Consider the following 12,343-nt stretch of genomic DNA (forward strand, 5'->3'; position numbering starts at 1 on the left):
AATGCATGCAAAATGCCAAAAGCCATAAAAAACATATTTTCCCCTCATCGCGTCTTATATAAATACATTAAAATCTCAGGCAAAGGAAAAGCGATTTATGGGAAAAGTCTCCGAAAAAAAATTAAAATAAAATGATGACTTAATGCACTGCAAGCGACTGGTGAAAATCGCCGTTGTTGTAAGGGGCACTCCTTGAGATGCTTCGCCAAGAAAATAACAGTAAATAGAAAGGAACAGGCGCAGCCGGCTTATACACTGAGATATAAAATTTTAAATTTAGAATAGTAGTAGAAACCTTTAAAAATGTACGGGCACAAATCATTTTTTGTGGATGCGTTTGATCTGAACACATTTTCAAACAGAAATTTGATGATAAAACCTTCACATTTCTCGCGGTGCTGTAGCCCATTCAGAAACCATTCAGCGGCAATTAATGTTAAATTTAAAAATACATTATTTTAATGTGTCGTCAGTTTGAGTGCGCCGGCGAAAGAGGGATAGGACAGTTGTTGCTTGGGCGTTGATGATGGCGGTAGACTTCTACAACAACTACGCGCCGAGCCAACAACAATATACCAACATCGACTGCTTTTGGGTAAACAAAGTCTGAATAGCTCGAGGCGGGAAGCTTGGAAGCTTTGGCCGCCGGCTACGTGCATTGAATCCGTAATTTGCGCACGTTCGTTGCAAACATTGAATAATGTTCACAGATATACCCGCAGCAAATCCATCCCCCCTTCGGCCGACCAACCACTGGCACTCCCCTTTAAACACTTCTGGCCAAGTAAATGGTAGGGAGGATCCACTGTAGAGGGAGCCAAAAGGGGAAGCGAACAATTTGTATTGACTCCACAACGCGTTGGCAGCTCATTTGATGGATTTCCCCCTATTCCGCAGACAGAAATTCAGAGTGGAATATGGGAGAAAGAGACCTATGAATCACCTGAACCTGTCCACCTGCTAAAGTCCAGTTCCGAGGGATTCCATTTGCTTTGTGCTGCGAATATTAAACGGGCCAAGTGGGTCTGCATTTTGATTTTTGGTCCAGACAAACATGAACTGCTGGTCTCTTAAAAATGTAACAAAATTTCAACTATTAAAAGCCCCAGGTGAATTTAACAGACTTCTGGTAATTGTGCGGCTTTTTAATTTATTTATAACAATATTAGATTAAAAGGGAAAATTAAGTGTTACAATCTTTAAAAGGCTTTTAATAGTAAGGCAGACCATGCTTTTTAGATTATAATGCGCATTTCTGTTCAACTCACGAAAATCTTAAGTATACCCCTAAATAGAAGACCAACTCAAAGGCAATAATTTGCTTTACTTGTCTAGAATTTATTACCATTTTGTAGACACGCTTAACAATTATTTTTCATTTATAAGAACACAAAAAAAAAAAGCGAGCCAACGAAGAAAATATGCAAATTAACATAAACCGAAAGAGACGCAGAGCAAAGGAAAATTAACAATTTGTTGCGCTTTTGCGAAATTATATGCCTGGCAGTCGTAAGTCCGTTGAAGAGACTTCTCTGCCCGCCTTTTTCTTTTCTTCATTTGTCAAGTTATTAAAGAGCAAAGTGGAGTGGAGCAGGCGGGCTGGAACTAAATTAACATAATTTATCCAAGCGGACTTATTTTTGCTTACAAGAGAAAGAGCTTCAAATGGTGAAAAAACCTTGTGACAAAGAATTGATGTATGTGAAAAATTGAATATTTACACATGTAAATGGAATTCTTTAACAAATCAGGAATTTATAACGCAAAATCACAAGCCTTAGGTATTTTGATGCTAGAATCATCATTTCAGGATCACAAAATAATCCTTAAACACCTGTTTGCTGTCTGGAAGCACTGTACTCAATTTAAAGGGATTTTCCTAAAGAAAAGTAAGCAATCGGGAGCCACTTATCGAATGGCATAAAAATACTGGCGTATGAATGATTTATGAAACAGAGTGGTTTTGAAGGAAAAGCGGAAAACGGAGGGCGGCTTTCAGTGGGGGAAATTCACTTTGAAATGCATTTGTCAGTCAGGTGGAAGTCAGCTGGAAATGTTATGCAAGTGCAGGCGGACTTTCGCTCAAGGATCATACTAAAAGAGTTGGCTAGCTCCTTGACCTAACGTACCGTCTCTTTCCTTTGCTTCGCAACCATCTCTTTTACTCTTCTCAAGTGGCCCCGCATAATCAAATAATGCGCTTTGGCATTTGCAGTTTCCATGGCAATCGTGCCAAACATAACCCACACAGAAACGAAATGAAATGAACGGCGCAGAATTAGAGTGAGTAGCAGCAGCAAATGAAATGCTAAAGTCGATTCACGGAATGGAGACCTTTTCTTGCATGCAAGTCACATATTCAGACGAAGACAATTGACGGACGTAGTCTCTGAGAAATAGAAAGAGACGGAGCGTGCGCTAGAGACAGAGATGGAAAGAATGCAGCTCTGGGGACAAAAACGCAGTCTTTAAAGAATTCACAAGCAGTGGGAATCGATAAATTCAATACATGTCTTAAACAAAGCGATACTCTATAAAGAAGTACTGATCTTGGCTCAGCATAAATTATCTTATAACTTAACGGATCTGGTATCACAAATAAAATACATATTTCAATTTTTACGCGTAAAAAAGCAATTGAATCTACTGCAACCATTTCAAGTTTTTATGCCATAATCCCACGGTCCGTAAAATCCTTATTTAATAATGGGAAAATAACTCTTAAATTTGATTCGTTTTAGCTGTCTTAAGCCAATAGCTCCCAAGTTTATATACCCCTTGAAATGATTGAAAGTCAATCCATATGAAGAAGCTCCATAGCTGTTGACCGCAGCAGCAGCAAAAGCAGCAACAGCCGCAGCAACTGCAGCAACATGCAGCATAGCAACACGAACAATGTGCGTTGAATGGCATGTGGCAAAAGTTATGGAGACTTTGGCGCGTAAAACCGGTAGCTAAAATGGCCGAAACAACGCAAGGGGAATGGAGTTTTGGGGGGACCGGCAAGCGCGATGAAGACAACAGCAAAAAGCGTGAAACGTGTGCGTGAGTCGCAGCAGCAGCAACAACAGAAATAGTAACAGCAGCAGCAACAGCAACATTGGCGACAGCAGCAGCAACTGATACGCAGTTTGAGATACCGCGGCGTTGTTGTTACATTTGCAACACGACTACAAGTTGCTATTACCCTGGGCATATCCAAACGGCATCGGGCCTCAACTTCACTTGGTATTGCAGTTCGTTGTCATGGCTACTGAAATGGCATCGCAATAGCTCTCAGAAATAAGAGGAAAGGTGGGACAGGTGGGGTGAGAGAGCCTTTTTCTGTCATCCGTTTGATTACATTTACAATCTGAGCAGTCTGCGATACCCTAACAAAGATTAGAAAAAAGATAGGTATTGGCCTTATGGATTCTATTTAATTCATTTGAGTTTAAAGGTTAAGTGCAAAACATCATTATTAAAATACATCATCCAAATAGGTATTACTAATCTATTTTATCAGAAGTTTAGCTACTCATTTCGTATAAATACCATTGAAGAAACGATTGCAGGGTATGATAAGTGCGATATTTATTCGAAACAATTGAGCTTGCCAAGGTTTCACTTTTTCGCTTCGCGCATCATTTGTGCGGCTTCTGTTTCTTTTACCCTGGACTCGGAGATTATTTGTTTGATTTCATTTTTATATTTTGTTTATATGAAAGCTTTTGGCATCATTTATCTTAGCGGGATCCAGTACGTGCTCCATTTGGCTAATGTCATTTTTATGAGTTTTTATTCCGTTTTGTGCCATAATTTGATTGTCATGTCTGGCCCTACGTTTTGTGGACTTTCCTATTAGATGATTGGGCATCAAAGTGTTTTCCAAAACTCAAAGAGGGCTTCTTTCACATTTAGCTGGCGACCATAGCTTGGAATGAATTATCGTATAATTATATAGAACTCGTAACGGCTCAGATCATTATAAAGTCATAAAGCTTTTGTCGGCTCCGGTGGTCCAGCATGCCCACTAATTTGCGGCAATTAAAATCATTAATTCAAATTAATATGATTCGAAAAGCATTAAAGCCGAGTTAGGCATCTTGTTGCCTGAGGGCGGAAAAAAAAACGAGCGAACTGTTAAAGGAGAAGAAGCGGCACAAGGGCCAATGACCAGAAGGGAACAATGGAAACCGTACAAAATGACTGGGCTAAGTGTGAAGACAGCCAAGTTAATGAATCTCCAACAGCCGAAAAGAGACTAATGAATGAAAAGACGGTATATGTTAACTTACAGTCTTTATGCCAAAATTAAAGCTAGTAAAAAATATTCTGGAATTAAAGGAGAAAAACGCGCATTGATTTATTTAGTATATTGTAATCAAAATTTTTTTTAAAGGTATTTAAATAGGGTAACATCTCTTGAACGTTTGGCTTAAATGGTTAAAGAAATGAAAGTATAATATCTTTGGGGGCTCTTTGACATCTATCCCCTGATTTTCAATTGTGTAAAATAAAATTAAAGATAATGTCTCTTATAAGCACCCCAAAATGCTGATGACTTTCCATCGATCCGTTGCAGCTAAGAATTTCTGAAACTGTTTCACCTCCGGCGAATCGATTCGATGCCTACATACATAAATACCATCCACATACCCTGTATAAACTCACTAAAGTACCGCCCTTACGGGTGGCATCCTGCTGTTCTGTTTATTTCTAATATCCTGTCAGTTGCTTTTTTTTGGGAGGGTAAATGCGAGGGAAAAGCGACAATAAACACGCCCACACGAAATTTGCGGACGAAATTGTCTTTTGCGGCTGCCATAAAGCGCAGCCGATGTCATTAAAATCTCTTTTCGGCACGAAAATTCGCACGCCGCCATATCGATGGGATATCCCTCAGCCAGGGGGCAATTCAAATGCTTCCTGCGGTGCTTGCCAACACCTTTGACCTGCTGGGTTAACACCACGCTTTTCGCCCGAAATTTCTCTCCTTTGTCTAATTTGATAAGCGATAGGAAGAAATCTTTCGGCGTGTAGATTGCTTTTGCTCTGTGTTTTTTCGTTGGCTTCTTCCTTTTTTTTTGTTTGGGTGGCGTGGGTTAAAGTGCTCAAATCGCTGGTGGGCAAAAGATTTCCGTACCCAGCCCCTTTGATTTTACTCGATTTCAATTGTGCGGCAGCAAAAGTTTTCTTAATTACGTTTAGTCATAATTTTTTGGGTATTTTTGAAACTTTTTTTTTCTTGTCAAGTGCAGAGAACTGTCGCTTAACCCCACAGTGGTACCCCACAATTTATTGGCACAACTTCAAAAAAGTTTTTCACATTTTTGGGTTTTCTTTCCATTTTCCACTTAGTATTTCTGCTTTGCCTTTGTTCTGGGCCAACACCTTTAACATGTTTTTGGCAGCGCCAGAAAAAAAAAGTGCCAAAACTTTCTCACTCTATCATTGCCATTCTCCCTCTCTCGCTCTCTAGCCATCCCACTTGCTCCCAGCTTGCATGACGCGTTGAATTGTTTTCGCAGTTTTTTGTTTGTTCATGTGCCAGGTGCACGGTAATGGGTTAATTAGCCCTCAGTCTGGACCACCAAGGGTTAATTAAGTGGCATGAAATTTGGCAGAAAAAATAACTGACCAAATTGATTAAAACAAGAAATATTAAGCGACATCCACATTTTAGGGTTTTTAAATTCATATATCGGGTTGCATTAAGGAAAAATATGTTAGGTTAAATAGATATGCACTAAAAATTGTTTATTAATGTTTATCGAATGATTATTTTATCGTTTATATCTAAAAGAAGGGTGCAATATACCACCTAATTTTATCAAGTACAAATCTAACAAATAGTGAGCTTAAGAATCACTTTTCTTCTTTAGTTTCTCAATATAACATTTATCTGAGGGTGACTTTCGATCGGTCAATATATACATCAAATAGATTGCCTCCCCTTAAGTTTCAATTACTTAAAGTACAATAACTCAATTCAAGATGCAGAAACTCAGAAGATGACTCAGTATCCCACACTTGATAAGATTCGAAGGAAATTTCGAAGAAACCTATAAAACCATCCCTTATAAATCTGAAGCTCCCTTTTTCAAATATTTATTTTATGAAGCTACAAGTTCGTGAAAAAAATATTTTTGGGGGAGCCGCAGAATGCATTAGAATTGGTTGAAAGGAAGGAAAAATATAAAACCGAAACACAAAGGAACTAACAAGCGATTCCACCTACTCCGCCCCATCAGCAAACTCTTCTAAGTGATTTCAACCCGGAAATGCCCATAAATCGATTGTATCTTGGGCCGTATAAGGGGTAAGACGAGTTTTCAGTGTGCTCCTACACTGTGCGAAAAATGATGATAAATATACTAATATTATTTAGTAAACAAATAATATCAAATAACAAATAATTTCAAAATAAATAATTGTTCATTTGGTAAAGTTTCTTTCCAAACTTAAAAAAGAGTCAACCTGTTTCGAGAATATTCTTACTTCTCCAGAGCGCTAACCTACAGCAAGAAATTAGTTTTTGGGTATAATAAGTTACAAATTGCTAATGCATTTCTCGCTGTGTATGGGTTCCTTTGGCTGCGGATGCATCTGGCTTTATGGGCTAAATGAATGAATTGAAATGGGTGCGGACGAGTGTGTGTGGTTTGTATCGACTTGTGGCCCACTTGTCTGGATTTTCCACCCCCATCCCCTCCCCTCTGGGTAACACCCCCTCGTGTGGGGTACAATGCAAATAAAAGTTCATTACAAGCTCAGGCCAAGGCGCTGAAAAAAAAAACTGTTGTAACCGAGGCTTTTGTTATATTCTCCGGTCTGTCCCACTTTGTGTTGTGTATTCTGCCTCTTTTATGGTCAACGGCCCCTTTCTGGCGCTTTAGATCGTGGGTGGGAAACGGAGGAACTCGCCTTGCCGGAAACGCCACATCCGTGTACGAGTCCATAAAGTCAATAAGGGAAAATGGTAGAAAAAGCGTCGAAAGCGAAGGAAATTTTGAAAAGCCAACGGGAAATGAATTAAGCATAAGCAATGATTTACCAACTTCGCCTTACTCACATTTATGATATGGGTGTCCGGTTGGGCATCCTCAGCTTATCCTCTTCGATCGTAAAATCTCTTTAAATTATAAGACTTTTATGAGCGATAACTACTGACGGAATAAAATTCGACATGCGTTTACGACACGGCACGCATTATTAAATCTAAAACCAGCTTTAGCCATTAAATATATGAGATTTTTATCTATGACAACTGTTGAAAGACCTCCGCTTCGAATTAATTGAAAATGTCAACGATCTGAGGCAATTATCGTAAATTATGAACACGCGCCCAAATCCAAATATTATTATTATTTTTATTACGTGCGTAGGCAAAACAAAAATCAAGAATTTCGAGCCACCCTCTAAAATTTAATGTCGTTTTCAGGGTGATTTCTTCATAATGAAATGTCAACAAATACAAATACATATGTATGTATGTACCAAAAAGGGGGAAGTTGGCAAAAGTATAAAATAGGGCCAGAACATGTTCTTTGTTTTCAGTGGTGGTTGCTCGACTTCCCTCTAGTCTTTGAAGTTGACTTGCGGAAATTGAAAACTTAATTGGCAGAGCTGTCTTACAGAGCAGTGTTCTGCGTTGAAGGGAAAAATAGAAAAAATATGGAGATTTCCAGAAGATATTTTGATAATTGTGAATTTAAAATACAACTTACACAAGTTATACTAAGTAAAATAATTTCTATACATGCAATATTACTAAAAGAATTCATTTACATAAATATAGGAAAAATAATGCTTGCTTACTTTATAAATTGAAAATTATTTTGCTGGACCACGTCCTGAAAATCTGTATCTCGTGCAAAAATCTCCATCGGTGACTCACGAGCAGACATAACAAATAAATTCCCCAGAAAATCAGAGCCAGCCAAATCTTGTAAATCGCAAATTTTCTATGCATTTTACCCGTTTGAAAACTCAGATGTGGAAAAAGGAACCAAAGCAACCCCAGACAGTATATATGTATATATATGTATATATAAAACGAAACCATAAAAAATGCAACAGACCATAATAATTTCAACGTTTATTTTTTTGAACATTTTCTGCTTTTGTCGCAATCTTCCACAGGATCCCTGCACATCCCACCACACCCCCCTTTGGTCCATCGAATTCAGGGTCTGACTATGCAAAAATGCAGCAGCCAAAAAGCACATAAAATTATTATGTGACGAGGAACGTGGGATGCGAAAATCGGGGGTTGTGGGGGGAAAAGGGGAGGACAATGCTCAAAGGCATTTCGGACTCGGCCAAAAATCAGACTCAGCATGTGCGCATAAAGCTCAAATAAACTCAAGTTGTTGACAAAGGGGTTAAAGGCCATAATTGTGGCCGTCGGCAGAAGGGGGTTAATATGTATGGGGTGGCCTAACCCTTCACCATAGGGAACCTTCCAAACGTGCCAGACTGAAAGTGGAATTTTTATTGGATGTGTAAACAAAACCAGCGGGGGAAAATGAGCCAGATGATCAAGTCTGAAAAGCTTTTTGACGGTATCACTAAAGTGAGTTTTTAAAAGCATATTCTCTGCTTTATAGGCTAATGGATTTTTTTTTGCCAGTATATAACTAGATTTTCGGAATTTGTATTTAAGGACATGTTATTCTATTATGATTTCCTTATGATTTATTGCACGTCTCTAAAACTTCATGAGGTTTCTTGTAAATTACTATTCATTATGATTTTATAAAAAGTTGCCAATAAATTCAATTTATTGTTCCAATTAAGCTTCGAAGTTTTTTTCTAAAACTTTCTCAAATATCCTTTTTTTCTTATTTTCCTCCAAGGTTGCCTTATCTCCCACCAAAAGATTTCTTTACAAAGCTAATAAAATGTATTATCAAACTTTTGCAGAAGTTGTTTGAAAAGCAACTCCATAAAATCAAATTTATGTATTACCTGCATTGCCCCCTTCCATTTGCCTGCCCCCACTTTCCAGCTTCTTTTTTACTCATTTCCTATATCGTTTTTTCTCCCTGAACTGCAGGAGGACAAAATCTCTGGTCGCACTTTAAATAAGCATTAAATTGATACAGCATAAAGTTGTTTCCGTCTCTTTCCCGTCCGTCTGTCTACCCCTCTCTTTTGCTCCCAAGACGCACTCCAGACAAACTCTAATCGCTTTATAACTTCTAACGCAGTTTATCAGAGTCGTCCGCAGCCCGTGGCCCCTCATCCCTTAATTCCAACACCCCCAAAAGTCATCCTTCCCATGCCATTAAGGCGGCTCAAAGGCAAAAGTTATTGTCACGCACTGAAGTCGCCTTCATGTGGAGTTGTGTGGTACCCTGAGAATAAACATTCGTTTTTAATAACTCAGCAACAAATTTTATTACATTAGAACATCTTTTAATAAGATCAGTTAAAAAAGTTAGTTTAATTTAGCAACATTATGAAAAGTTAACATTAGTTTACAGGGAATCCCTAAAAATCATGTACTCATTTTGAGAGGTACCCTCTCCCTGATAAATAACTCACGCATAAGGAGAAATGATATGAGGAGATTGTTTCTTTCTGTGCATTTTTTTTTATTGAAATGGTCGAAAGCGGGTATACCTGCCAATTTTCATGCAAAAGCTTTCTGGTTATTGCCTTCCTGCTCGCTCTTTCTCTGGGCTTGGGTTGGGTGTCTTTAGTGCCTTTTTGGTTTTCCCCGCTTTTCTTCTTTCGTACTGTATTTTCTTATTTTTTGTTTGGGACTGCGTCTGGCAAACAAGGCGGAAATTATTGTTGCCGGGGTCTTAAAGTTTTATTTTAGCCTTTTACATATATTTTTCCAGCATCTTCTTGCATCTGCAAAATTATGTTTTTTGCAATGTCAAATTGTTGTTTTGTCTGTGAAATTTGTTTTTTTTTCTTACATCTGCTGTTACTGTCGTTACATTCGTTGAGAATGAAAAGAAGTAAAGCACTTAAAAGTTATTAATTAGTCCGGTGAGTAATTCTCGATCAATGATGGCACAAAAACATTGCTATCTTTATAGCCCACTTTGAGTATTAACAATAGAATCGAAGTGAATCCCCAGTGAGTCAGTCGAATTCACACCCCTTTCGATAAGATAAACCAGCACAACAAAAATGCTATCTGAATTGTCAAGCTGTTCAAGTGGGATGTGTATATAAACTGGTCATATCTGCGGATGGAAAGGCAGTTAGCATTCAACAAGCAACGAGAGAAGTTATCGAAAGGAATATATCACTTTGACAAGGATTTAAATAAAAACATTCAAAATGTCGCCGCCACATCACGAAAATCGCCTGTTCGGAATCCACCTTGGCCTGAATTTGGGTGGAGGTGGACATCATCACCACCACCATCACCCACCGCCTCCGGTGCACCACCATCACCACCACGGGCCGCCAATGCACCACCACGGACCCCCGCCGCACCACCACCACCACTATGGACCTCCGCCACCGCCGCCCCACTACGATCATCATCATCACCACCACGGCAGCCACTTTGACCATCATCATGGTCCTCACCATGGACATCATCATCACCACTGCTAGTCCAATGGAATGGAAGGAAGATCTTTCGCCATCAGGCGGCCAAACAATGAAAGTGTTTATAAGCGAATTTAATTTATTACATAAAATGTACAAAAAGAAAAACTAAAAAAAAGCATTAAAACCACTTAGACTTACAAAGACAATTATTTTTGCCTGCTGTTTTATTTGAAGACGGGTAAATAATGCATTCAATTAGTTACCTTTACACATGACAATTAATGTACGAATCTTTTATATATTTACTCGTAAGTGATTTCTGCATTGCAAAAATACCTGTACTGCGCACTTAGTTAAAATAAAAACAACTAATCTTATCTTGATTGACATGACGCAAAGATTTCAGCAAAACGTAATTGAACAATTCTCTATACATATAAAGCTGATTTTAAAGCCAAAGGAATCAAGAATAATTTTAAAACTCAATAATTCAAGAAATTCTAATCCAATAAGAAGATTATTGGCAACCACAAACACAAAACAAGACCACCCACGAAAACAATTTTGTAAGCCGATAAATACAAATGAAATTAAATATAATTTTAGTACGGCTTAGATTCGCTTTGGGTGGGTCAAACAAAATGTTTGCCAATTACAAACCCATTCCGAAGTGCTTTTATTTTTCTGCGGTTGTCACAAAACGCTAATTAGACAGCAGCTACCATATAGAGTGGGTCTCTCAATACCCGCATATATTTATTTGTCTGTGGGCTATGGCCTGTCATAAAATGTAAAATGCTGCCCCCGGCGTGGGTCGTATGGGTATCGACACCTGGAAAATATTGGTAATTAAAATTTGCCAGTTGTCGACCAGAAATCCGAAAAAACCGCTTCCATTTTGGCCTGTCTAATAATGTTGTAAAACATGGTGCCATTAAGTCAAGCGACCGACGCCGAAACGCCTCAAAGGTAAAAACTGAAAAAACTGGAAAAATAAGTTAAATGATTAAGTGGTAGGAAAATACCCTATACATAATTTACAAGCTGAAGAATTAACTTAAAAATATTAAGACTTAAGTGATCTAGTAATTTTAAAATGTTTCAAACGATTTTTCTCAACAACTTTTAAAAAATTCTTTCAATGTTAAATATTAAAGAGAATGTGGAGTGTTTACTTAATGTACATACCCCAAATTGTTTTTAGTATACTATAGCTCTCTCATTGACATGTCGCGCTAATGGAATTGGTAGCAGTAAGTGACACTCGAGCACTCTCTTCAGGTTTTTGGTCCAAGACTGTCAATTAAATATGAACATTTTTGGGGTGGCTATCAACGATTTTTTGACAATTTCATGGGACAGCTTGAAAATTGACAGGCCTGATGGTAAAGTGCCCCTCCCCCTTAAATTGACTAGATGACAATTAACGTCTCAATTCATAAATGTTGCGTCTGAAAAGAAAACATTCCTCAAGCCGCGTGGCTTGCTTTTAATTAAAAAACTTAAATTATGCCACAGGCCTAGCCTGATCCATACTTCAGCCCCAAATAGAGCCGCCTGCCAACTTCGTATATCTTAATTGTTATTTGTATTTAATTATATGGCAAGTCGACTCTAGTTTGCGGCGTAAGTTGAAAATGTTGGAAAAACAACAGCAAGTGGGTGAGGAAAAGAAGTCAAGTCAAAGTTACTTCGCTTTTTTCGTAATTAAAATGTTTACTTTACATAGTTGGCCAAGTGTTGGCTCTGCCGGTGAAAAAGCGAGTTGAAAGATGAGAGAAAACAATAGAAATACGAGTTGCTTGGGCATCCGTCAGATACTTTCAGTGATTATGCAACA

General features: G+C 38.3%; 2 protein-coding genes across 2 annotated transcripts in view; both read left to right on the forward strand.

Annotated features, from left to right (window-relative positions):
- Positions 1–12,343, forward strand: part of LOC6605658 (frizzled) — an 88,089-nt gene that overhangs the window by 39,193 nt on the left and 36,553 nt on the right. The gene's annotated exons all lie outside the window — the stretch shown is intronic.
- On the forward strand, positions 10,196–10,712 carry LOC116801011 (histidine-rich glycoprotein). Its single transcript, XM_032718131.1, has one exon. The coding sequence runs from the start codon at positions 10,285–10,287 to the stop codon at positions 10,564–10,566; it is 282 nt and encodes a 93-aa protein (XP_032574022.1). The 5' UTR covers positions 10,196–10,284; the 3' UTR covers positions 10,567–10,712.

Source organism: Drosophila sechellia, chromosome 3L (genome assembly GCF_004382195.2).
Source record: "Drosophila sechellia strain sech25 chromosome 3L, ASM438219v1, whole genome shotgun sequence".
Taxonomy (NCBI): domain Eukaryota; kingdom Metazoa; phylum Arthropoda; class Insecta; order Diptera; family Drosophilidae; genus Drosophila; species Drosophila sechellia.

Excerpts from the sequence above, each read along its gene's own strand:
- LOC116801011 (XM_032718131.1), top strand. The coding sequence starts at position 10,285 with ATGTCGCCGCCACATCACGAAAATCGCCTGTTCGGAATCCACCTTGGC.